The sequence below is a fragment of the Anguilla rostrata genome, chromosome 7 (genome assembly GCF_018555375.3).
Source record: "Anguilla rostrata isolate EN2019 chromosome 7, ASM1855537v3, whole genome shotgun sequence".
Taxonomy (NCBI): domain Eukaryota; kingdom Metazoa; phylum Chordata; class Actinopteri; order Anguilliformes; family Anguillidae; genus Anguilla; species Anguilla rostrata.
This window is the reverse complement of record NC_057939.1, coordinates 859,218-886,670: the sequence shown is the minus strand read 5'-3', so window position 1 is coordinate 886,670 and position 27,453 is coordinate 859,218. Positions and strand designations below refer to the sequence as shown.

Sequence of the window (27,453 nt, the reverse complement as noted above, 5' to 3'; positions counted from 1 at the left end):
CACTGCACCCTAACACACTGTACCCTAACACATTTAACACTGCGCCCTAACACACTTAACACTGCGCCCTAACACACTTAACACTGCACCCTAACACAATGTACCTTAACACTGCACCCTAACACACTCTACCCTAACACACTTAACACTGCACCCTAACACACTGTTTAACACTGCACCCTAACACTCTTACCACTGGACTCTAACACACTGCACCCTAACACACTGTTCAACACTGCACCCTAACACACTTAACACTGTACCCTAACACACTTTTTAACGCTGCACCGTAACACACTTAACACTGCACCCTAACACACTTTTTAACGCTGCACCCTAACACACTTTTTAAGACTGCACCCTAACACACTGTTTAACACTGCACCCTAACACACTGTACCCTAACACACTTAACACTGCACCCACTGTTAATATGCAGAATGTTTTCCAATGTGTCAGACTCTCTTTGATGTGTTTCCAACATGCCAGGCTTTCTGCAGTGACCATGTGTTCAGCCAAGCTCGTTAAGTCACTGTGTTAATATCACTGCTAATGCACCTGATACTGGTGCTGCTGATGGAGTCCGTGATGAAGTCTTCATAATGGACGTGAGCTGTGGATTTAATGTATTCTGGAAAAATCTTATTTAACTTCTGGAATGCCAAGCTTTGGTCAATTAAACAGACGTGAGCAGTGAGCTGTCATTTTTATCTGAGGGGTTTGGGGTGCCGGGGTGCTGGGGTGCCGGGGTTCTGGGCCAGAGGCTAGTCGACTCATGAGGGGTTCCCAAGTACAGCTGTTTGGGGAAGTCTGGAGAAGCTGCTGCTTTTCTGCTCCTGAATAACAGCGTTCAACTGCATTCATCAATTTAAATACCTGTGAAAACTATGACACGTATGGATACTGACATTGAGTGGTTATAATGTCTTGAAATCCCTGACAATGGCAACATTTTGAAACTCTTTTTTGTATGTTTAATTATTCTCTTAATTAAAATATGTGTGTTTGTGTGTGATGAGAAAGTAGCTTGGACACAATGCTCTGGGGAATTTTAAAAAATATTTTATTTTGTTTAGATTCATGTAAAAAAAGAGAAAAATTGGAAAAAATCAAATTGCTTTATTTAAAATCAGTGTCATTATAAATATCATTATTATTATCACTGTCATTACTGATGTCATCTCATTTCCTGTTGCTGAACATGCTTAAGAACAGTAAACAATAGCAATGACAAAAAATATACATTTCCATTAATTTCATATATTCAGAGATGGAAAAACCAACATATTTTGAAATACACCCCCCCCCCCTTCCCCCCACCCCCTTAAACGCACGCCTTATTGCCCCCCCAAAAAAAAACACGCCTCCTTGGCCTTACTTATTGTTGTCACATTTTGCCCCTGTCCAGCAGGACTTCAAAAAACAACATACCAAAAAGAAACTTCAGATGAGACAGAATAACAATAACAATAATAATAACAGTCATAATAATAATCATAATAATAATAATAATACAAACACAATAAGATTAAAACAATAACAATAGTATCTAGAATTGTACTAAACAACCGCAGACAAATGGCTGTACTCTCTGAGGAGCATCCACCTTCATACAGGAGCAATCACCTGGCTGATCAAAGCACTATTTAGACTCTGATCTGATTGGTTTCAACTCACCAAATCTGAAACTGAGCTCTGATTGGTTCCCTTTGATGCACTCTGTCAGACACTGAGCTCAGTGGAGATGTTTCTGCTGAGATACCTGCTGTAAACACGGCTGGAGAGGTGGGAGGGGCTAGGGTTTAGTGGGGTGTGGAGGGTTAATAGTGGGGCTGAGTCCTTTGCTCTCTCTTTCTCTTCATCACTCTATCCCTCTCCTCCTCCCTTTCCCTCCTTCCCTCCCTCCATACACATTTATGGAGGGGTTTATAAAGGCCTGAGTTTCAAGATTTAAAAATCTATAAGGCACCAAAATAAAGACAAATACAAAACCCTAAAAACAATTTAAAACATTTTGAAATACTAAAGAAACAACCAGTTGGCTGGAGTCAAGGAGAGGGAGGAAGTGACATCTTTTCTTTTTATGCAAATAATGAGTGTGAGAGGTAGGGGTGTGTGTGTGTGTGTGTGTGTGTGTGACTGTGTGCGTGGTGTGTCTGTGTGCATACGAGTGAGTGTGTGTGAGTGTGTGTGTAGGCATGACTGTGTGTGTGGTGTGTCTGTGTGCGTGCATGTGAGTGTGTGTATGCATGTCTCTCCCCGTGCTATGTGGAAAGGTTCTGGTCTCTGAGTACTATCCATACAGATATTAAAATATACAAATACACACGTGTGTCTGTGGATCTCTCCTCTGTCATCTCTCTTTTCAATCCCACTATTCCACCTCATCATATCCTCTTTCTCTCTCCGTCTCCCTCTCTCTCTCTCCCACTCACCCCGCCCTCCCTCTCTCCCTCTCTCTCTCTCTCCCCCCTCTCTCTCTACACCTTGTCTAACAGGGACCTCTGGCAGTAGAGCAGACGTCGGGGGGTGCCGTAGCGACGGAAGAAAAGGACGGCCCCCAGGGCGCAGATCACACACACCAGCAGCAGGAGGGGCACCACCACAGCCGCTGGCCCCGCCCCCGCCCCGCTCTCCTCCACCTCGATGATGATCACCTCTTCGTCGGTCCCGCCCCTCTTGGGCTCCTCCCCCTCGCAGCCCATCCAATCCCGGAGCACCGATTTGGGGAAGCCAGGCTCCACCTTCAGCTGCTGGTTGTTGAACTTCCAGTATTTATTGGCCTTGTAGAAGTAGGTATGCGCTGAGACAGACAGACCTAATGTTATTTAGTGTTCATAAACTGCACACACACACTCTCTCTCTCACACACACACACACACACACTCTCACACACACACAGACACAGTCTCACACACACTCACACTCACACAATCACACACACTCACACTCACACACACACAGACACACATACACACACACACTCACACACACAGACACACACACAGACACACTCTCACACACACACACACACACACACACACACACACACACACACACACACACACACACACACACACACACACACACACACACACACACACACACACACACACACAGTACCTCCATCCTTGCTCATGATGGCAGCTTTTATGTTGTCGGGGACCCCCTGCCACACGCTGATAGGTTTGGGGTACTCTGGGTCCACAGAGCCAGTTTTCTCATTGAATCTGTAATATCTGAGAGACAGAGAGAAACATCTCGGTCACGCCTGCACACAGCCCACAGAAGTGTTACCTTTAAAGCAGTATGAAATGGTAGCACTCAGACGAGCAGAGGACTGAAGGGTTAAAGAGGAGCTGCTTTACGTCTGAAAGGGAGTTTGGGGTTATAATGATGGAATGACAGACAGACGAGACAGACAGAGAGAGAGTGACAGACATAGACAGGTTAGCAGCAGACAGATACTGAAATTGAATTTGAATTTGACAGACTTGTTTCCTCTGAAGAAGTAGGTCATGCCAGTGGGGCTGTAGTAGAGTGCAGTGTCCAGCCTGTCTTTGGGAAGTCCACTACCCAAGTCCTTCAGGGGTTTGGGGTACCCCTGCTCCAAGTTCGACTCTGTGAACACCCAATGCCTGTCCCCTACGAGAGAGAGAGAGAGAGAGAGAGAGAGAGAGAGAAAGAGTAACTAATAATATAACTATAGATGTGTACTTCAGAATAATTAATGTTGTTTCTTTTTCCCCCCGTGATTTACTGAAACCTTTCACACCCAGGAAGGGGGGGGGGCAAGACGTACCCTTGAAGAAGACAAATTTCCCATCAGCTCTCTCATAGGCTGCATTTATGGAGGTGGGCAGCCCCCTCCAGAAGTGTCCGATGGGCATGGGGTACCCCTCCAAAACCCTGTTATTACGCACACGCCACAACCACTTATCCTACAGGAGAGACCACACACAGCACAATTAATACACACACACACACACACACACAGCACAATTAATACACACACACACACACACACACACACACACACACACACACACACTCACACACACAGCACAATTAATACACACACACACTCACACACACAGCACAATTAATACACACACTCACACACAGCACAATTAATACACACACACACTCACACACACACAACACAATTAATACACACACACACACACACACACACACACAGTCATGTCTCGGTGTTGAGTACTTACGTTTCTTGGTGAATCTGTATATTTGTGTGAGTGAGTGAGTCCATGTGAATCTGAACCAGTGAGCCTGTATATCCGTGTCACTAAGTCTGTGCATGTGAATCAGTGAGTCTGTGCATGTGAATCAGTGAGTCTGTGCATGTGAATCAGTGAGTCTGTGCATGTGAATCAGTGAGTCTGTGCATGTGAATCAGTGAGTCTGTGCATGTGAATCAGTGAGTTTGTACATGCGAATCAGTGAGTTTGTACATGTGAATCAGTGTACCTTGAAGACGAACATCTCTCCCCTTAGAATGGCGATGGTGTCAAAGTGTCCCTCGCAGATATCGGGACCAGTAGAAGGGGGCAGGTCTGGTTTGAGAGGGGGGTGGGTTGGACGGGGGGGTGGGGGTGGCTGACCCCCAGATCTTGTTCCTGTTGGAAAGAGAGAACGTGAGCTGGCGTGTCTTCCACATTGAGTTACAGCAACACAACACACACTGGAAAAACAAAAACACAGCGCAGCACGTGAATGTTGGAAGCTGGCATGTTGGAACCGTGGAATGCATGATCGTTTTTGGGAATGCTGTGGAACATGTGTGGAATGCTGTGGAACACTGTGAGGAAGTGTGAACATGGGAATGCTGTGGGAATGCTGTGGAAACATGCTGTGGGAATGCTGTGGAAACATGTTGTGGGAATGCTGTGGAAACATGCTGTGGGAATGCTGTGGGAATGCTGTGGCTTTGGAGCAGTGTGAGAAGGCTCTGGGGACACGGCGCTGCTGACCGTAGATCTGCTGGATGCCGCGCCGGTCGTCCGCGGGCAGGACGAAGTTCTCCGTGTCCATCCACTGGTAGAACGGAGCCATGATGGCCGACGGGTCCCCGGAATGTTCCAGGCCCAGGGCGTGGCCCAGCTCATGCACCGCCACCAGGAACACATCATTACCTGAGACCATGGTGGGGGGGGGGGGCAGGGAGAGAAAGAGATGTAGAAAAATAGGGAGAAATTAGAATTGTCAGAATCGACCAATAGGGTTCTGTATTTGTGTTGTATTTTAGAGTACTGCTTCAGTGGTAGAGCAGTGTTAGTGCCCCTCTCATGCGCCTCCCCCAGGCCCCGCCCCTCTCTCACCACCCTGGTCTGTGCTGCTGGAGGTCCAGGGCTCGGCGGCGTCGAAGTGAGTGTCACCCCCTATACCTTGGCCAGGGAAGTACGCGTGCGCCAGGAAGCCCCCTTCCCCGTCGAAAGGGGTGCTGTCGCCGTGGAAACCCTCGCCGAAGAAGAGCATGATGTCGGCGAAGCTCTCCACCTTGTCCCGGATGCGGTGATAGGGGATCTCGCGAAAACGCAGGGGGGTCACGCCCTCCCACACCTGAAAGGCCCGGCGGATGGCCTGGAAGGTCTTATACTCCCCCACCTTAGGGGTGTAGTTCTGTATACTGGAGAGAGAGAGAGGGGGGAGAGAGAGATAGGAAGAGTGCGGGAGAGAGAGACAGAGAGGGAGGGAGAGCGGGAGAGAGAGAGAGAGAGGGGGGAAGAGAGAGAGAAAGAGAGAGGGAGAGCAGGGGAGAGAGAGAAGGGAGAGGGGGGGAGAGAGAGAGGGGGGAGAGAGAGAGACGGGGAGGGGGAGAGGGGAGAGGGGGGGAGAGAGAGAAAGACATGGGGGAGAGAGAGAGAGGGGAGAGATTGAGAGAGATGGGGGAGAGAGAGAGAGGGGAGAGAGAGAAAGACATGGGGGAGAGAGAGAGAGGGGGGAGAGAGAGAGAGAGAGGGGAGACAGAAAGAGGGGGAGAGAGGTTATGGTTTTACTGCTGTTTACTTATAGAAATGCACACTCACTCATTTACTCTCTTCTGACATGTAGTACATGCCAGGTCACGTAGAGGAGGCAGAAACTCTGGGGATTTTCAAGACTAGGCTTGATACGGTGTTAGATACTATCTAGACTGTAGGTAATCAGAGCACTAATTTAGTCAGGAAAATGCCAAGCATTGTTGGGCTGAATGGCCTGTTCTCCTCATTATGTTATGTTATGTTATGTTATGTTATGCTATGCTATGCCATGCTATGTTACGCTATGCTATGTTATATTATGTTATGCTATGCTATATGTTATGTTATGTTATGTTATATGCTGGCCATCTATAATTATGCATTCAGCGTTTGTGGTGTGAGCATAAAACCAGCAACCAGCTATGACTATGACTCAGGTGTGTCTCAGGTACAGCTCAGGTGTGTCTCAGGTGTGTTTTGGGTGTGTCTCAGGTACACCTGTGTCTCAGGTATAGCTCAGGTGTGTCTCAGGTGTGTCTCAGGTATACCTATGTCTCAGGTTTGTCTCAGGTGTGTCTCAGGTGTGTCTCAGGGATAGCTCAGGTGTGTCTCGGGTGTGGCTCACCTGAAGGTGACCTCAGCTTTGTCCCATTTGAGCCCTTGGATGACGTAGCGTTTCCTCCTCAGATTGCTCTTCAGTTCCGAGCCAAACTTGTCTGGGACGCCACACCTTGGCCGCTTCATTGCCCTGGCAACCAGGTCAAATTCTCCAATTAGCACAAACAATGGGTGGATTTACCATTTTTTCTCAGGAGCACACCAATCAACAGACTTTTCTTTGACAAGCACAAGCAGATTGAGATTTATACAGATGAATGAAGCAAGCTCCTGATTGGTGGAGAGGTGTAGTGGGAGACAGGGCTTACTCTATGGTCTGGGGGTTGACGGAGCCAGTGACCTGCAGGCCGTAGAATCTCTGCATGTCGGCAATTGCCGTGGAAACAGACTTTGGCGAGCGGAGAGCCTGAGCGCGAACATCACCTGGGGGCAGGTAACCATACTGCTGCAACCACGCCTGGGGGCGGAGCAAAACACATCAGCTGCACAGATTACGCCCAAAACACATAATAATACAACCGTACCAGTGCTACACTTTACCATTAATACTACGCCAAGGTTAGGGAGCTGCGCTTACGGCGCTGAGGTTGCGGGTTCGATTCCCAGATGGGACAGCTGTAACTCCAGGTATGAATAATAACAGCTTTCCTCTCACTCAAAGCACAGAAAAATACAACCTAACTAAGTGAATATGTCCTACAGTTACACAGGGCAGAATCCAGAAAACATCAAAAGCAGAACTACCAGAGCTCTGGAGAGAATCTGGGGCAGGGTTATTAGGCTGATTTAAAAACTATTCTGACCTAAGAGAGGGTTTCAGAGGCATACGCAGTACGGGGCACATCCTGTCCCCCAGTCGTGCCCCCCCCCCCACCATAGAGCGGACTACCACACCATAGAGTGGACTGCCACAACATAGAGCGGACTACCACACCATAGAGTGGACTGCCACACCATAGAGCGGACTGCCACACCATAGAGCGGTCTGCCATACCATAGAGTGGACTGCCACAACATAGAGTGGACTACCACACCATAGAGCGGCCTACCACAAGATAGAGCGGCCTGCATGAGTGTGTGTGTGTGTGTTTGAGTGTCTGTGAGTGTCTGTGAGTGTGTGTGTGTGAGTGTGTGTGAGTGTGTGTGTGTGTGTGTGTGTGTGTGTGTGTGTGAGTGTGTGTGTGTGTGTGAGTGTGTGTGTGAGTGGTTTACTTGCTGAGCTAGTGTCTGTGTTTAACACCGCTAGCCCACAACATCAGAAGTATGCATTCATCCAGCAGACAAAGGCTGGTCTGTGAGGGTGTTGATTGGTCAGTTTGAGAACCAATCAGAGGCAGTATTTACTCGCCCTCTCTCAGGTGTAATTCAGTCTACATTTCCTTGAGTGTGTGAGTCAGTGGCCAGTCTGCCGGTGAGTCACACTCTGCACAGTACTCCACTTTGGTCTCCCATAAACAGTACATTATACAGACACTGTGTGTGTGTGTGTGTGTGTGTGTGTGAGTGAGTGAGTGAGTGAGTGAGTGAGTGAGTGAGTGAGTGAGTGAGTGTGTGTGTGTGTGTGTGTGTGTGTGTTTGTAAATGATTAAGACTGTGTATAAGGTAGAAGAGGGGTACATTTGAATAGCCTATATACTGTTTACATCACTAACACACAGCACACAGTCCAGCACAGGGAGGGGCTCATTAACACACAGCACACAGTCCAGCACAGGGAGGGGCTCATTAACACACAGCACACAGTCCAGCACAGGGAGGGGCTCATTAACACACAGCACACAGTCCAGCACAGGGACAGGCTCATTAACACACAGCACACAGTCCAGCACAGGGAGGGGCTCATTAACACACAGCACACAGTCCAGCACAGGGACAGGCTCATTAACACACAGCACACAGTCCAGCACAGGGACAGGCTCATTAACACACAGCACACAGTCCACGCCGAGAGGTGCTGTTTTATTGGCTCTCCCGGCACACAGCCCCCCCCCCCCCCCCCACTGTGTCCCACCAAGCCCCCGCAGTTCCTCCAACACCACAGGAGTTCCAGCGGAGTGGGGGGGGCTGAGTTTGGCAGGAGAGGCGAGGGGGGGGGGGCTGCATAACCCCACTGCGGCTGCAGTCAGCAAGAACAAGTTTCAATTATGGGCTCTAGAATCAAGTCATTTCTGTAGCTCTCACTCCCTCACTCCCTGTCTCTTCCTCTTTTTCTTTCAATCCCTGTCTCTATCTCTCCCTTTCTCTCACTCCCTGTCTCTGTCTCTGTTCGTCTCTCTTTCTGTCTCTCACTCGCTCCGTCTCTCTTTCTGTCTCTCTCTACCTCTCTTCTCATCCCCCATCCTCCCAGAATTCCTGTTTCTCAGAACTGCCAGAATGCCTGTGGTTGGTCAGTGACCCCAGGTAACTCCTCAGTGACACACAGGTAGAACTAACCACAGCAGCCCGTAACCATGACAACACCACAATACGACAGACCAAATTGAATGGTAAATAAGTGTGGGGACAGAGAACAGGCTTAACAGCACCCAACGTGTCAGATTTCAATATTACATCATTTAAATGTATAACACACCGACTCTCACACACAGTAACACTGCACACATCAACACTACACTTTTAAACAATACTCAAAAACACTATATAACTACACTTTTAAACTATATTCAATAACCCTACACACCCAAGAATGTGCTGTAAAATTATACACAAAAACACTATACACAAACACTTGACTCTTCAACTATACACAGAAATACTACACTCTCTCTCTCACACAAGAATGCTTACTAAACAGTAATGTAAAACACTGGAACAGAAAAGCAGAACAACAAAAGACAAAAATAAGAATGCTTACTAAACAGTAATGTAAAACACTGGAACAGAAAAGCAGACAAAAATAAGGCATTTCTTTGGTAACACGTTTCAGAATGCACTAAGGATGAATCTCATAGACTGGGATGTGTTTAAGGATGCAGGCCAGAGTATGGCACTAAATCACAATCCACACCTGGAGTCCCCCTGACAGCAGCCAGATCACACATGGCCAATATCAGTAGTGCTATTCAGCACAGGTACACTACAAGTAGCCACAGAGTACATCCTACAACTATGCTGCTCATGCAGGTTCACTTCAGGTAACCGTGGAAACTGATGACAGGAGAATTTGCAACTGCACTGTATCACAATGCGTCCACCGCGGTCAGGACAGGTGAGGCCTGGCACAGGTGCATGTGCGCAGGCAGGTGTGTATGCACAGGAAATGCAGCACACACCTGAGGTCAGCACGAGGGAATCAGGGGCCATTAAACGCAGTAACCAAGGCAACTGAACAGCCCTGGAGAAGGGACCTGGAGTCATACTCAGCTTTCCACTGGAAAGAGAGGCAGAAATAGGTCTAAAAAGCAGCATTTGAAAGGAAAAATAGAGGAGAGGAGGACAGGAGGAGGGGAGGAGGGGAGGATAGAGAGAGAGAGAGACTCAGTTGTTCCCTTCTCTGTGCCAACGGAAAAAAACGGGGAAAACACAGCACTACTGAGAGCCCTGACCCAGTTACACCACCAATGCTGCACCCCAAAACCAACTCTGTGCCCCAAAACCAACTCTGTGCCCCAAAACCAACCCTGTGCTTCAACCCTGTACTCTAAAACCAACCCTACACCCCAACATCCTGCTTGCCCTAACCCTCAGTAAGAGCAGCTGACAGTGTTGGGGCAGAATCCTGAAGTCACCTGAACGTTATTTCAGTCTAACAGACCACACAGCTGCACAACACAGCACAGCATCAGCACAGCAGCACAGCATCAGCACAGCACAGCTGCACAGCATCAGCACAGCACAGATGCACAGCACAGGATCAGCACAGCATCAGCACAGCACAGCAGCACAGCTGCACAGCATCAGCACAGCACAGCAGCACAGCACAGGATCAGCACAGCAGCACAGCAACACAGCATCTGCACAGCACAGCAGATCATAACTGTTCTCCTGTCGCACTCCTCCTGCCTGTGCTGTGGATTGGCTTTGGACTGGCTCTCTAAAGGCCACCTGCACTTCAGATGTGAAAAGACTGCAAAAGTATTGTCTGGAATTTGTAACCACCATCACTGCATAACGAAGGGAAAGTCTGACTAACGAAGCCTTGACATGACGTTTAAAATGTTACATTCTGCTGACTCTGGAGTCCCATCGCACCTTGGCACTGTGGCATTTCATCATGTGAGGCAGCAAACACATTATGTGCAAAATGGAAGCTTCATAAATTGATATCTTCTGCGTTGGTCTCTCTGGGGAAGGGGGGGGGCTTGGTTGGCTGCTCACAAAGGTCTGCAGCACCTGGAACAACAGCACTGGAATTTGGCTGAACCCCCCCCACCAGGAATGGCTAGCTTGCTCCTCACCCCTCCCCATCTGTGTAGGGTCACATGACACCACTCTCGGCGGCCCTAACACTAACGCCTAACACCTAACGCTAACAATAACCATAACACCTAACATCTAATGCTAACACTAACCATAACACCTAACACCTAATGCTAACACTAACCATAACACCTAACATCTAATGCTAACACTAACCATAACACCTAACACCTAATGCTAACACTAACCATAACACCTAACATCTAATGCTAACACTAACCATAACACCTAACATCTAATGCTAACACTAACCATAACACCTAACATCTAATGCTAACACTAACCATAACACCTAACATCTAATGCTAACACTAACCATAACACCTAACATCTAATGCTAACACTAACCATAACACCTAACATCTAATGCTAACACTAACCATAACACCTAACATCTAATGCTAACACTAACCATAACACCTAACACCTAATGCTAACACTAACCATAACACCTAACTCTAATGCTAAACACAACCATAACACCTAACACCTAATGCTAACACTAACCATAACACCTAACATCTAATGCTAACACTAACCATAACACCTAACATCTAATGCTAACACTAACCATAACACCTAACATCTAATGCTAACACTAACCATAACACCTAACATCTAATGCTAACACTAACCATAACACCTAACATCTAATGCTAACACTAACCATAACACCTAACATCTAATGCTAACACTAACCATAACACCTAACATCTAATGCTAACACTAACCATAACACCTAACATCTAATGCTAACACTAACCATAACACCTAACACTAATGCTAACACTAACCATAACACCTAACATCTAATGCTAACACTAACCATAACACCTAACACTAATGCTAACACTAACCATAACACCTAACATCTAATGCTAACACTAACCATAACACCTAACACTCTAATGCTAACACTAACCATAACACCCTAACATCTAATGCTAACACTAACACATAACACCTAACATCTAATGCTAACACTAACCATAACACCTAACATCTAATGCTAACACTAACCATAAACCCTAACACCTAACATCTAATGCTAACACTAACCATAACACCTAACAACTAACATCTAATGCTAACACTAACCATAACACCTAACAACTAACATCTAATGCTAACACTAACCATAACACCTAATGCCTAACATCTAATGCTAACACTAACCATAACACCTAACACTAATGCAACACTAACCATAACACCTAACATCTAATGCTAACACTAACCATAACACCTAACATCTAATGCTAACACTAACCATAACACCTAACACAACATCTAATGCTAACACTAAACCATAACACCTAACATCTAATGCTAACACTAACCATAACACACCTAACATCTAATGCTAACACTAACCATAACACCTAACATCTAATGCTAACACTAACCATAACGCCTAACATCTAATGCTAACACTAACCATAAGCCTAACATCTAATGCTAACACTAACCATAACGCCTAACATCTAATGCTAACACTAACCATAACGCCTAACATCTAATGCTAACACTAACCATAACACCTAACACCTAATGCTAACACTAACCATAACACCTAACATCTAATGCTAACACTAACCATAACACCTAACATCTAATGCTAACACTAACCATAACACCTAACACCTAATGCTAACACTAACCATAACACCTAACATCTAATGCTAACACTAACCATAACACCTAACACCTAACATCTAATGCTAACACTAACCATAACACCTAACGCTAACATCTAATGCTAACACTAACCATAACACCTAACACCTAACATCTAATGCTAACACTAACCATAACACCTAACACCTAACATCTAATGCTAACACTAACCATAACACCTAACATCTAATGCTAACACTAACCATAACACCTAACACCTAACATCTAATGCTAACACTAACCGTAACACTATACTCCAGTATACTCCAAACAACGCACAATATTTTCTATGAAAGAACGACTGGCGAACAAATCTCTGTATGATCGATTATAAAGATGACGATATCCTTGGATGAGTACAGCGACTCTTTGTTAAAAGTTTTCATCTCAAAAGTAATCCAGCGATGTCACCATGGTCGTGTCTAGATGGGATACAGGAGGTTTCGGGAAGTGGCATCCTATCTGATAGAAGAATTAAACTGTGCCTTATTCCTTTGAGGAAACTACCTGTGAAAGATGGAGAAACTAGTAACTAGCTACCTACCTACTTAGTGTTACTAGTTTATTTGGCTACCTTTCTGTCCAAACTATTTATCTTTAGTCTGGCTAATAATGACGGAGGAATGAGGCAGGATTTAATTATTTTATTGTGGCGAACCCATCAGAGAGGACAACTTCCCGAAATGTACTGTATCCCATCTAGACACGACCTGCTGCGAGACAGTACAGCGTGATGAACAGGAACTTAAAGAACTCCCCCCAGCAGGTCAAACATGATGCAACCAAACATGTGATATTTTGATGGACCAGCAGCAGACAGGGGAAGTGGTGAACAGTTTGCGTTGGGGCACACGCACACACGCAAGCACGCACGCACACGCGCACGCACGCGCACACACACACACACTCACACACACGCACGCACGCACACGCACGCTCGCGCGCACACACACGCACCGCGCCATGCAAACTCAAAATACCATGCCTTTTTGTTTCGTCTCTTGATCGGACGAAAAATGAAAAATGTTGTTTTGAGTATAATGCCACCTTAACACCTAACCCCGAACACTAACCCTAACACCTGTGTACCTGTGACAGGTGAGCTGCGGCTCCAGTCTGGAGCCTGGCACATCTAGCACATGACCCTGATTGTGTGGCTGGGGGGGGGGGGGGGGTTCATTTTCAATGCCAGCCAGTCTCTCAGTTGAGCGCCGCTAATTTAATGTTATTTGTAATATGTTACTTATGAATTCTGTCATATGAGGCCCCCGATCAACAGTTTATCTCACCCCCCAACTGTTACAAAATGGTGAGGATTCCTTACATACAGTATTCGCCATTTGTGGACCCCACACTTCTGAAATGATTCTGGGTCCCACGACTTAAGGGCCAGCTCTAGACTATAAATGCTATTAAGTATCAGGAGTGACATTTCCGTGGCAGTAAGGGGCATCTTCTATTCGTCGTAACCCGTCTTTCTGTCTGGCAGTGTAACGGGCAGGAAAGCCCAAAGGATGAAGTGAAACGCGCGGGGACTGAGACTGAGCGAGGGCGCGGACAGCGATACGGCCATCTGCTCTTCACTCACAACCGCTATTTCCGCTCCCGCTCTCGTTTTAACTCAGAACAGACTGCGGTAATTATATTTTCTGTCTCTTTCTCCCCTCCCCCTCTCCTCTCCTCCCCTCTCTTCTGTCTCTCTTTCTGAACAAAGTCTAGGAGTTGTTTTCACAGCCTCACCCTTTCTCTCCCCTCCTATACTGACCCCCCCCCCCCCCCCCCCATCATACCACAACACAGAAGTCAGTACTCAGGACATTTTTCCATCCAAGAACTCCCTTTCAGGTTTCCATTTTGCAATCCCTCTCTTTTTTGACCAACCTTTCCTCACTTCTTAACCTACCTTCATAATAACATCGTGGTAGAAACATAAAACGCAATCATTTAATATATGTTGAAGTTTTAACAGTAGCGCCTGAAGTCACAAACACTAGTTGCGTTCAGGGAGAGTAGGCTACTTGGGGATCACAGTTTTCATGCTGGAGGATGAGACACCAGGAAGACCTCGGTAGTGTTAACATTCCAGGCTCACAAGGGAGACGGTGGAAAAATACAAACACGCTCACTTCAATGTGTTCGTCAGCCACTACAGAGACACTTTAGTGCGTTAATGCGCAAGGTCATTTAATTCCTCTATTAATTCCATATGCCCTCCCCGCTTCTCTCTGTGTCTGTCTCGCGGGTGAGTGTGTAAGAGAGAAAAGAGGGTACCACGAGACTGACCTCCGCTTTGACGTCCTGAGTCGTTCCCCTCGTGCTGAGTCCACATACCAGCGCGAGCAAAAGGAGTCTGGGCACCATTTGCCTGCTCGCGCACAGTTATACCAAAAAATGAAATACTTGTTTTTTTCCCCCTCTGCGACTACCAACTTTGTAATGTTTTCGTCAAAACATTACAAAGAATGAGACTCAAAAATAAAGAGTTTCTTCCTCAGCAAACAAAAGACTTAAAAGTTTCTAGGAAAAACGCTTCCGAATTGGAAAATACTTTAGGTTGCCTTTTGTGTTATCGCTCAGATCCCCTCGTTTATGTCTTTAAAATAAATCTTGCTTGAAATGAATGTAGTTCAGGGCACTTAAAAAGCGAAACGAAACGAATATTAAAACTGTTAAAATTAGTAAGACTTGCGCAATCCGTTATTGTGTTCTATTCATCTTGTATCCCGTCTCTTCGTCTTCTTTTGTTTCTTCTCTCGCTCTTTTCGTACTTATGCCAGGTTATTCTCTCTCTCTCTCTCTCTCTCTCTCTCTCTCTCTCTCTCTCTCTCTCTCTCTCTCTCTCTCTCTCTCAGTTGCAGACGTGGTAGTTCGACTGTCCCTTGTGGCTTTTCGTCTCGGAAAAAAGCAGGAAAGAAGGAAGAAAACTTCACCCGCCTGAGCTGGATGCGCCCACCCCTACGCCGTCCCTGCTAAAAGCAGTGCTTGTTTAAAAGTTACAGTAGATCGCTCCGTCCTGCGCGAAGCTCTTTTACGTTGCACGGAGGCAGACATAATGACACTTTTGTCATAAATCTGTAATTTATGTAGCCACAGGAGAAAAACACATCCGACAGTGGCATAACTTATGATCAACTCTGTAAAATAGTGCAGCATCTTTACATACTGAATATTTTATTACATTTATTGTGTAAACGAAGCATGTAGATCACGTTGACAGCGAAAATCAGAAAAAGAAAAAAAATGAACAGCAAGAACAGTATCAAGAGATGCCTGTTATAGTTTTCAGAACAGCGTTAGTTTGTTTTTCCTCATAAAAAGATGCTTGTTTTTAAATAAGGTTATATGCATGGAACCAACATCTTTGAACATGTAAACTTTTCAATGGGAATGCGCGCTCGCAACAACGCAAGTGCTTCTGCATTTAAATTGTAATTGATTTTATTATAAAACACAGTAAGGGTTCCAAGACTGCTTTTCAAAAATAATTTCATATATACAGTCACAATGTTTCCGAGAAACATTACATTACATTACATTACAGGCATTTAGCAGACGCTCTTATCCAGAGCGACGTACAACAAGTGCATAGGTTTCAAGATGTAGAGGCGCAAAAGAAACACTAGAGTGAAGTAAGGATCGTAGTGCCAGAAGTGACCACATCGATCAGGACTCCAACCCTGTAGAGTAAGCTTGTTCAGCAGCAAGAATCCTACCAAGTACAAAGTACAAACTAGCACTGGAATCACACCTAATCATACAAAAACAATCCTACCAGATACACTAACATAATCAAATTATCCTAGCTAGGTACAATGAGCTGAACTATAGGCTAGGGAGGGGTGGGGAGAGGTGCAGCCTGAAGAGATGAGTCTTCAGTCTGCGTTTGAAAGTGGTGAGATTCTCTGCTGTTCTGACCATCACGGGAGGTCATTCCACCAGCGAGGGGCCAGGACAGACAGCAGACGGGAGCGGGAAGTGCAGACGCGAAGAGGGGGAGGTGCCAAGCGTCCAGAGGTGGCAGAACGGAGAGGTCTGGCTGGTGTGTAGGGTCTGATGATCCTCTGAATGTACCCTGGTGCTGACCCCTTAGCTGCCTGGTATGCAAGCACCAAGGACTTAAATTTGATGCGAGCCATAACAGGCAGCCAGTGGAGGTCAGTGAGCAGGGGGTGACATGGGAATGTCTGGGGAGGTTGTAGACCAGACGCGCTGCAGCATTCTGGATGAGCTGCAGGGGTCTGATGGCGGATGCTGGCAGACCAGCCAGTAGCGAGTTGCAGTAGTCCAAGCGGGACAGGACCATCGCTTGAACCAGGAGCTGGGTTGCGTAGGTGGTGAGGAAGGGGCGGATTCTCCGGATGTTGTACAGGAAGAACCTGCACGTTCGACTCACCGCCGTGATGTTCTGGGAGAGGGACAGTCTGTTGTCCATCACCACTCCAAGGTTTTTTGCGGTGGGTGATGATGACACCACAGTGTCCCCCAGGGAAATAGAAAAGTCAAGAAGGTTAGAGGATGGAGCAGGGATGAAGATCATCTCCGTCTTGCCTGGGTTCAGCTTAAGATGGTGGTTATCCATCCATCTCTGGATGTCCCTCAGGCAGGCAGAGATGCGAGCAGAGACCTGAGTGTCAGAGGGCGGGAAGGAGAGAAAGAGTTGGGTGTCATCGGCATAACAATGATAGGACAACCCATGGGCAGAGATTACAGGACCAAGAGATTGGGTGTACAGGGAGAATAGGAGGGGACCAAGGACAGAGCCCTGGGGAACTCCTGTGGCAAGGGGGCGAGGTGCTGATACTGCACCAGCCCAGGCGACTTGGAAGGAGCGACCGGAGAGGTAGGACTCAATCCAGTCAAGTGCTGTGCCACAGATCCCCATAGCTGCCAGGGAGGACAGGAGGATGGGATGGTTGACGGTGTCAAAGGCGGCAGAAAGGTCTAGGAGGATCAGGACAGATGAATGGGAGAAACACCACGGCTTTGACTCACAAATATATTATAAATAAATTGCAGAGGTCAGGTCTTCCCTGTCGGCTATTTAAGCTTCATTTGACATTTTTAATTTAACCTCTGCAAGGTACTTAGGCGCTATCACTCACAGCGAAACGGAATTGTGCCATAGCCCAGTGACTCCCACGAACCAACACTGACATCTGGTGGTTAAATTATAGTTTCGCGTGGCATCGTTGTGGATAGGATGTGATTATTCTGGTTGGAGCGGTGTTTACGTAAAGACAACAAAACCTCGAGTGCTAGATTGAAATTAATTAAGTCTCGTTATGTTGAGAAATGAAAGGTGAGAAAAAGAGCATTTTGACAGGAACGAGTTTCTCGGGGGCGGTCTCTTCCTTGGCCTCGTGTCTGTCACTCAGCGGACAACACGGAAGTTAGCCAGAACTCGGATGTCAACAAAACGGGGAAGGCGTAAGTTGTCATTTTATAAACATGTCAAACTGTGTTTTACCACATTTTTCAAAACTATTAAACTTTTTTTTGTGTGAATTAATCACTTCATAGACTGTGTATGTATATCTACTTTAGAAATATTTAATCAAATCAGAGGGCTAAGCAACGAAAAGTTTACAACCAAGCCAGGATTCCATCAGCTGTTAGCTAGCGCTAGCTAGCAGGCGAAGAAACGAAAGTTTGTGGGAGTGAAAAGGAGAGGCCTTGAACGTCAGTAGTTCAGTATTTAAATAGAGATTTCTGGGTGGTTGGGTATGTACTATCTGAACACCAAAGATCTTGTTAATGTTAATCACAATTTTAAACTTAAAACTTATGTATTTTTGATTCGAAAGTTAGCTGGCTATCTAGCACGCTAAAACAGTTCGTGTCTTACGTCATTGCTAGGAAGCGCGAGCGTGAGGCAGGAAGTTGGTGTGTTTTATGTGTAGAACTCTGTTTTCCTGTTGTTTTCGGTGGTGGGAGCAGCACGAAATATACCTTGAAGTTCAACATACAAGCTTCAGTCGCTTTTGTCAAAAGGAGTTATCCTAAATTGAGATAGATGGCAGGTCTGTCTGAACAGGTTACTACTCCGAAAGCAGAGCTTACTTGGTCTCAACCTCACGAGCTGAGGTTGAGACCAAAGTTATGAAAGAGAGGTGTATCGATAGAAAGTGATATTGGTTAGCTAAGATGTTCACAGATGGATCTAAGTACCCAGCCAGTGGTGGGTAGGGGCAGGGGTGGACATCCCAGAATCTAATATCAGTGTCTGATGTGTTGATGAGGCTGGAGAGGATGGGACTGGTGGTCTGTTTTTGCTGGGTACCTGCTCATGTTGGAGAAGAAGGCAATGATGACGCGGATACTGTGGCTAAGATTGCTGGGAGGAGAGAGAGGGTCGATATGCAGGTAGCAAAGGGCTGTGGGGAAGTTCAGTTACTTATCTGATCATTAAGGATCGATATGTGCCGAAATCAATGGGTCAATAGTCACAAGGGGAAGTGTTACTACCAAGAAAGCAGAACAGTAAAAGAGGAGGGGGATCTGGAATAGTAGGAGAGAGGAAGGTGAAACCTGTTTCATAGATGAAATGGTAGAACGTGCTGAAGTTTTGTGAATTATTTTATGTAGAAAGGGAGAGATTGTTTGAGAGGGTCAGAGACACTGGATGCAGAGGGAGTGTATGTGGGGTATTAGGGGAAGGAAAGGGGAAAGAGGAGGTGGGTTGGGCTGTTCATTTTTCTTAGAGGAACAGGTTTAGTAAAAAGAGTTTAGCTTAGGTAGGCTGTGACCAGCCTCGCTATCCAGCACAGTAGGTGGCGGTGTACGTAACTTAGAGATGCGATTCGCCAGCCAAACACAAAGAAGAGAGGCACAAAAACAATAGTTAAGTTGCTGTCTGGCTCCACAGTTATTTCCGTTTGCGTTAGCCGCGAACATAAGGGAGATATTGTTTGTAAATTTAAGACGTAGCTTAAATGGATGGGCGGTGACGGCTGCAGACGTGTGACATTTTCCTGTCCCTTTGTCCCCTTGTTGCAGGTGAGGTTTCCCAGAAGCGGACTGCGTGGGTCATGGCGGACTGAAGGACTTTTTAAATCGGCACATGCATTTTTATTTCATTTAGTTTTTTATGTGTTCATTTTATTGTGCCATCATTTCCCAGGTGAAAAATAATAATGACGGCAGTGTCCTGCATCCGTGGGATATTGTGCATTCTGTGTGTGACCGGTAAGTGTGTCCCGTTTCTCTGGAGAATTAGTGTGTGTGTGGTGTGTATAGTGTGTGTGTGTGTGTTGTGTGTACTGTTTGTGTGTTGTTTCTGTGTATGTGTGTATGAATGACTTAATGAATTTATTTGACAATTTAAAAATGAGATTTCATATGACTGCATAGCAGACAGCAATTCTTTAAAAATTGTCGAGGATAGAAACCCAAAAAACCCAGCAGGCTTATTTCCATGGTATTTTGTATGTGTGTTGTGTATGTTGTGTGGTGTGTGTGTGTGTGTTGTGTATAGTGTGTAGTGTTTTTGTGTGTGTTGTGTGTGTGGTTTGTGTGTTGGGGGTTTACACAGGGACACATTTAAAGCTGAGAACTCTGCCTTTTCTCTGTTCTCTCTTCAATTAAATTTACAGTGTGCAGGAGCATGGAGCTGGCCTCCGCTTCTGGTAAGAGATCAGACCTACTGTATGCCTGAACACATCTGTGCCTCACTCCTGAACACACCTGTGCCTCACTCCTGAACACATCTGTGCCTCACCCCTGAACACATCTGAATGTCTGTTGTAACCCACCTTGCCTCTCTCACTCAGTTCGCTGTGAAAGGACTCCCAGAATCCTTCAGGGCAGACAGGGAGAGATCCGGAGCTCCACCCACCACAGCTGGTCATCCCGGCAACTTAACTGCAGCTGGGTGATCCCTGCGTCACCGGGAGAGCCTGTCATACTGAGGTACCGCCCACTTTTCACCATGACGACCGCCAGAAACTACTGACCACACACCCCTCCTCTACCGCCAGAAACTACTGACCACATGCCCCTCCTCTACCTCCAGAAACTACTGACCACACAACCCTCCTCTACCTCCATAAACTACTGACCACATGCCCCTCCTGTACCGCCAGAAACTACTGACCACATGCCCCTCCTGTACCGCCAGAAACTACTGACCACACGCCCCTCCTGTACCGCCAGAAACTACTGACCACACGCCCCTCCTGTACCGCCAGAAACTACTGACCACACGCCCCTCCTGTACCGCCAGAAACTACTGACCACACACCCCTCCTCTACCTCCAGAAACTACTGACCACATGCCCCTCCTCTACCTCCAGAAACTACTGACCACATGCCCCTCCTGTACCGCCAGAAACCACTGACCACATGCCCCTCCTCTACCTCCAGAAACTACTGACCACACACCCCTCCTCTACCTCCAGAAACTACTGACCACATGCCCCTCCTGTACCGCCAGAAACTACGACCAGACAACCCCTCCTCTACCAGCTGTCAGAACTACTGACCACTGCCCCTCCTCTACCTCAGAAACTCTGACCACACACCCCTCCTGTACCTCCAGAAACTACTGACCACATCCCCCCCTCTACCTCCAGAAACTACTGACCACATGCCCCTCCTCTACCTCCAGAAACTACTGACACACATCCCCTCCTTACCTCCAAAACTACTGACCACATGCCCCTCCTGTACCGCCAGAAACTACTGACCACATGCCCCTCCTGTACCGCCAGAAACTACTGACCACACGCCCCTCCTGTACCGCCAGAAACTACTGACCACACACCCCTCCTGTACTGCCAGAAACTACTGACCACACACCCCTCCTCTACCTCCAGAAACTACTGACCACATGCCCCTCCTCTACCTCCAGAAACTACTGACCACATGCCCCTCCTGTACCGCCAGAAACCACTGACCACATGCCCCTCCTCTACCTCCAGAAACTACTGACCACACACCCCTCCTCTACCTCCAGAAACTACTGACCACATGCCCCTCCTGTACCGCCAGAAACTACTGACCACACACCCCTCCTCTACCGCCAGAAACTACTGACCACATGCCCCTCCTCTACCTACAGAAACTACTGACCACACACCCCTCCTGTACCTCCAGAAACTACTGACCACACACCCCTCCTGTACCTCCAGAAACTACTGACCACATACCCCTCCTGTACCGCCAGAAACTACTGACCACATGCCCCTCCTCTACCTCCAGAAACTACTGACCACATGCCCCTCCTCTTCTATTCCCAGAAACTACTGACTGCCCACCATTACTATCACGATAAACTACTGACCACAATGATAAACGGCTGAGTCTCTCTCTCTCTTTCTCTCTCTCTCTGTCCCTTGTGTATCAGTTTCTCCCAGTTCTTTGTGAGGTGCGGTTTGGAGTGGGTGTCTGTGACATCATCAGAAGGCTCCGCCCCCTTCATGCTGTGTGGGTCCCAGCTGCCGCAGCCGATGGAGCTGCGGGGGGGTCCCGTTACCGTGACACACCACTTCCTCCCGCGCGTGTACCCCCCCGCCAGCCTGCGCCTCTCCTACATCAGGGGTACAGTGCAGCTCCTTTTCATTCATTACACTCCTCCTCCACTCATCCTCCACTCCTCCTCCACCCCTCCTCCACTCCTCCTCCACACCTCCTCCACCCCTCCTTCACCCCTCCTCAACTCATCCTCCACTCATCCTCCACCCCTCCTCCACTCATCCTCCATCAGGGGTACAGTGCAGCTCCTTTTCTTAACACTGTGAGTAGAGGCCTGGGGGGCAGTAACTACCCCCCTCCCCTCTCACTCTGTGTTGTTTTCTCTCACTTGGGTTAAACAGCTGATGGATTATTAGGGGACCGATGGAGGAATCTGTAACATAATTACAGCAAAAATTCAACATGTTTCTCTCTCTCCTCCTCCCTCCCTCTCTCCCTCTCTCCATCCCTCTGTTTCCCTTTTTCTCAGGCTCCTCTCCCTGCACAGGGGCGGAGTTTCAGTGCAGAAGTGGGCGGTGCTTGCTGGCCTCTTGGCGCTGTAATGGGCAGACTGAGTGCCTGGGGGAGGGGCCGGGGGCGGGGTCAGACGAGCAGGGGTGTGAGAGCGAGCGGAGCAGGACACGCCCGTGGGAGGGGCGTGGGTTGGGGGCGGGGCCCACGGCGGCGGGCGGGGTGAGAGAGCCGAAGGCCGGGCGCTCCCAGCCCGCGTCCGGGTCCTGTGGGGGCCTCCTGACCGGCTTCTACGGCTGGTTCTCCCCCCCTGCGCTGGCTGGACCCCCCCTGGTGTGTGTGTGGAGCGTGGACCCCCAGGACCCCCGCCCTCTGCGCCTCAAACTACAGATGCTGGAGCTGGGACCTGGAGACGTGCTGACCATCACTGACCAGAGACAGGGCCAGGGCTCTGTCCTCAAAACTGTGAGTGTGTGTGTAGTTGAGTGTGTGTGGCTTAGGGTTTTGAGGTGCCACTATTGAGTCTTTATGTTGTTTATGTTGTGCTTAAGTTTATTTTGTGATCAAGCTCAATATTTTCACACTGACCACGCCCCCTTGGCCCCGCCTCCTCCTCTTTCACAGATCACCTGTGCGTCCAATTACAAGGTGGTGGAGGTGGAGTCTCGTACTGGCCTGCTGTCCCTGACCTACCGCATGCTGCCTGGGTCGGAGGGGCGGGGCTTCAATGCGACCTATCGGATTGCCGGATACTGCCTGCTGAGGGAGGGGGAGGGGGTGTGTGGGGGGGCGGGCGGGGACTGCTTCACTGCAGAGCAGAGGTGCGACGGGCGCTGGGACTGCCCTGAAACGGGCCGGGACGAGATGGGCTGCTGGGGCTGCCCCGAGGAGGAGTTCGCCTGCGGGGGGGCGGCGGCTCGGGGGCCCGGGGGCGGGGCGGGGGGCGCGGGCCGCTTTCTGGGCCACCCCGTCTGCTTCCCCCCCGCTGAGAGGTGCAACTACCAGCTGTACTGCGCCGACGGCACCGACGAGAAGGCCTGTGTCACCTGCAGGCCCGGAACATTCCACTGCGACTCCGACAGGTGTGTGTGTGTGTGAGTGAGTGAGTGAGTGTGAGTGAGTGAGTGAGTGAGTGAGTGAGTGAGTGAGTGAGTGAGTGAGTGAGTGAGTGAGTGAGTGTGTGTGTGTGTGAGTGGCATGTGTGAGTGCATGCGTGTGTGTGTGAGTGAGTGTGTGTGTGTGGTGGTGGTGAGTGAGTGTGTGTGAGTGTGTGTGTGTGTGTGTGTGTGTGTGTGGTGCGTGTGTGTGTGTGTGTGTGAGTGAGTGTGTGTGTGTGAGTGAGTGTGTGTGTGTGTGTGGTGAGAGTAGTGATGTGTGTGTGTGAGTGTGTTGTATGATGTGTGTGAGAGTGGGTGTGTAGTAGTAGTGTGCGTGTGTGTGTGCAGCAGTACAGGTGTCTAACAGTGCATGTGTGTGTCAGTAACAGCACAGGTGTGTCAGTAATGGTGTACAGGTGTGTCAGTAACAGTGCAGATCTGGTTCCCAGGTGTGTCTTTGAAAGCTGGCGCTGTGACGGACAGGTGGACTGTAAGGATGGCACAGATGAGGCCAACTGCACGGTGACCCTGCCTCGCAAGGTCATCACCGCGGCAACGCTGGGTAGCTTGGTCTGCGGGCTGCTGCTGGTCATCGCCATGGGCTGCACCTGCAAACTGTACTCACTGCGCACCCGCGAATACAGGTACATACTCCTGAATACAGGTACATTCCATCAAATACAGGTACATACCCCCAAATACAGGTACATTCCACCAAATACAGGTACATACCCCAAATACAGGTACAGACCCCCTAATACAGGTACATACCCCCAATTACAGGCACACACTATCAAATACTGGTACATACTGCCAAATAGAGATACATAACTCCAAATACAGGTACACACCCCAAATATAGGTACATACTCCCAAATGCAGTTATACAGGTACAGGCGTGTCTGCCTAGCATTTTGACAGGAAATACCTCCCACCCTGTTGATTGATCTGTTTTTAAATATCAACAAGAGGAGGAAGTTGTCAGGGAGAACAGGAAGTGGGCAGGAAGTAGACAGTGATTGGTGTGTAAATTTTCCTTCTCAGACAGAGGAACAGGGAGCTTACCTTCTGCTAAGAGCATGTAGCATTTGAGAGGTTAGTGCAGAGACAGTGTAGCACCTACTGGGTGGCAGTGTAGTAGAACAGGACACTGCTGTTGTACCCTTGAGCAAGGTACTTAACCTGAACTGCTTCAGTATATATCCAGCTGTATAAACGGATGCAGTGTAAATTCTATGTAAAAGGTTGTGTAAGTCGCTCTGGATAGCATGTAGCATGCAGCATTTCAGTGGTTGGTGCTAGCCTGCAGTGAGCCTCTCCTGTGGAAAAAATGGAATTTCCTGAAAGGAAACTGCATCCAACTCCCTAGACACTCAGAAGAGAACACACACGCGCACACACACACACACAGAGAACACACACACACACGTGCACACACACACACGGCACACACACACACACGCAGAACACACACACACACGTGCACACACACACACGGCACACACACACACGCAGAACACACACACACATGCAGCACACACACACAGGCAGAACACACACACACACACACACACACACGCAGAACACACACACACGCAGAACTCTTGCCCAGTTGTGGTTGGACACACATCTGCACCCCATGTTCCAGACCCTCTCATGCATTAAGTTTTAAATTCAGTGGCTTTGCTGAAACAGTGAGAATTGCTCAGCTGAGGCGTTGCTGCATCCCGCCTCTGAATGTTTGTCCCCGCCCACTTCCAGCATGTTTGCGCCAATCACGCGCCAGGAGGCGGAGCTCATACAGCAGCAGGCCCCGCCCTCCTACGGCCAGCTGATTGCTCAAGGGGCCATTCCTCCAGTGGAGGACTTCCCCACGGAGAATCCGAATGAGGTGAGATGTGCCCCCCTCCCTGAGTGTGTGATCAGTAAACATAGCAGGGCCGCTGTGAAGCTGAAAATCTGCCCAAACCGATCTTCAGCACTCGTTTTTTCCCCTCCCTTCTTCCCTGCCTCTCTCCCAGCCCTCCTCTCTCTCCCTGCGGGGACTACTCCAGCTGCTAGGCCAGGATCCAGGCCCCGCCTCCAGACGCCGCCGCCGGCCGCGATTCGTCCGGAGAGCCATCCGTCGCCTGCGTAGGTGGGGCCTGCTGCCCAGGTCTGGCTCACGGGCCACCCAGACGGCAGGCTCCTCCCCTCAGCCAGTGGAGGCCACTCCCACTGGTTCAGAGCCCAGCCAGTCAAGCCCCGGGAGCTCCTCATTGGCTGGGGAAGGCAGCAGCTCTTCACTGACTCAGAAACTGGCTCTGTCCCCCCCCACAGAGCCCACAGCCTCTACTGCTCCCCCTCCCCAGAACCCGCCACCCACTCCCCCCTCAGCCCCGCCCCCCGGTCCGCCCCCAGCCCCGGCCCCGCCCCCAGGCCGGCCCCCCAGCAGCCCACTGTTGGCCTCTCTCTTCCACTCGCTGGGCCTCAGCGTCTCGCTCTTCCGCTCCTCTTCCTCCCTCCCCCTCTCCCCCTCCTCTTCCTCCTCCTCCTCTTCCTCAGAGGACGAGGTCCTGCTCATCCCTCTCTCTGAGGACACGCCTTCTGAAGAGGATGTCCCCATGCTCACCTGAGGCCACGCCCTCCCTAAGCCCCGCCCCTGACTTGTTCAGCAAGGCCTTCACTCAGTTTCTACAGTGTGAGGAAAAGGCAGAACCTCACACAGGGAGACAATGCCTTGTGTGTGTGTGTGTGTGTGTGTGTGCGTGTGTGTATACAGGTGTGTGTGTGAGGTGGGAAATGGAGAATATCGCTTGCAGTCAATCACTAATCCCAATGTGAGATGTTTAATATTAGTGTTAGCATTAACATTTGATCAATTACAGTTTTTATAGATAAAATTACTGCAAAGAAGGAACTTTTTCCTTTTGTATATGTTGTGATTTTGTATTAGTAAGGTTGCTTGATGTCATTCATAATTTGTTTTTGACAATTCACTGTAATATTAGTCAGGAATGCATATTTGCTTTTCAAATGATTATTTGTGCCACAAAACTGCATTTTGAACCTGTGAGTTTGTGTGTTGTGTGAAAGAGAAGGATAACATGCATTTGGATGGAGTGGATTTTGTGAGGACTGTAAATTTGTACAGTTTTTTTTCTCTCTGATACCAACTGCTGTCAAACCAGTACAGACTGGGCTTCTCTTTGGGGATTTAGCCTCTATACTTTCACATGAAGACACATGGACTGCCCTTTCAATCTGTGAGTGAGAGAGACTGTGCCTATATATACATATATGTGTGTGTGTGTGTGTGTGTGTGTGTATGTGGGTCAGTTTGTGTCTGTATGCATTTGGAGGAGTGTGTTGCGTGTGTGTGCACGTGTGTGTGTGAGAGAGACAGACTAATTTGATCCCCCAACACAAACACACACACACACGCACACACACACACACTCACGCACACACACTGTTTGTTGGTCTGTTCCTGGTGCGTGTACAGGGCCACTGTGGTGTAGATGTGTGCTGGGCCTGCCTCTCTGTAGTGAGGCGTGTAAAAGCTGGGAGGCGGATCAGCTTTATAAAAGTTGCAATAAATGATGGGGGGGGTTGGGGTCATTTTCGCTGTGTATAAACAACACGCAACAGAATCAACAGATTAAATGATTTGCACTTTTATTGATCCTTTGTGTGTGTGTTCCTGGTTTCTGACCTGGTGGGGGGTGGGGGGCAGTGGCGAAATGGTGACTGAGCATGCT

General features: G+C 48.4%; 2 protein-coding genes across 4 annotated transcripts; one reads left to right on the top strand and one right to left on the bottom strand.

Moving 5' to 3' along the window:
* Positions 1-1,046: 1,046 nt before the first annotated feature.
* On the bottom strand, positions 1,047-15,554 carry mmp14a (matrix metallopeptidase 14a (membrane-inserted)). The gene is made up of 10 exons (XM_064342239.1): positions 14,979-15,554; positions 6,908-7,056; positions 6,607-6,729; positions 5,340-5,647; positions 4,992-5,153; positions 4,489-4,637; positions 3,803-3,941; positions 3,495-3,645; positions 3,124-3,239; positions 1,047-2,803 (listed from the first exon to the last, which is right to left on the bottom strand). Exons 1-10 carry the CDS (start codon positions 15,054-15,056, stop codon positions 2,481-2,483), a joined length of 1,698 nt encoding a protein of 565 aa, XP_064198309.1. The 5' UTR covers positions 15,057-15,554; the 3' UTR covers positions 1,047-2,480.
* A 2,320-nt stretch (positions 15,555-17,874) lies between these two features.
* Positions 17,875-27,373, top strand: lrp10 (low density lipoprotein receptor-related protein 10). Of its 3 annotated transcripts, none has more exons than XM_064342228.1 (10): positions 17,875-18,122; positions 19,692-19,880; positions 20,288-20,320; positions 20,465-20,603; positions 22,039-22,232; positions 22,636-23,081; positions 23,241-23,698; positions 24,163-24,357; positions 25,475-25,604; positions 25,735-27,373. In XM_064342228.1, exons 2-10 carry the CDS (start codon positions 19,829-19,831, stop codon positions 26,326-26,328), a joined length of 2,241 nt encoding a protein of 746 aa, XP_064198298.1. In that variant the 5' UTR covers positions 17,875-18,122; positions 19,692-19,828; the 3' UTR covers positions 26,329-27,373. The 3 variants fall into 3 exon arrangements, with proteins under 3 accessions (XP_064198298.1, XP_064198299.1, XP_064198300.1); XM_064342229.1 differs by lacking the exon at positions 17,875-18,122 and adding an exon at positions 18,211-18,416; XM_064342230.1 differs by lacking the exon at positions 17,875-18,122 and adding an exon at positions 18,577-18,715.
* The last annotated feature ends 80 nt before the right edge of the window (positions 27,374-27,453 follow it).

Bases quoted from the DNA above. Each gene is read 5' to 3' on its own strand.
- mmp14a (XM_064342239.1), bottom strand. From the start codon at position 15,056: ATGGTGCCCAGACTCCTTTTGCTCGCGCTGGTATGTGGACTCAGCACG. The intron at 7,057-14,978 runs GTCAGTCTCGTG...CTCCGCCCCCAG, and splicing joins CTCAGGACGTCAAAGCGGAG to GCGTGGTTGCAGCAGTATGG. The intron at 4,638-4,991 runs GTCAGCAGCGCC...TCTTTCCAACAG, and splicing joins CGGCATCCAGCAGATCTACG to GAACAAGATCTGGGGGTCAG.
- lrp10 (XM_064342228.1), top strand. From the start codon at position 19,829: ATGACGGCAGTGTCCTGCATCCGTGGGATATTGTGCATTCTGTGTGTG. The intron at 19,881-20,287 runs GTAAGTGTGTCC...TTAAATTTACAG, and splicing joins GTGCATTCTGTGTGTGACCG to TGTGCAGGAGCATGGAGCTG. The intron at 25,605-25,734 runs GTGAGATGTGCC...CCTCTCTCCCAG, and splicing joins CCACGGAGAATCCGAATGAG to CCCTCCTCTCTCTCCCTGCG.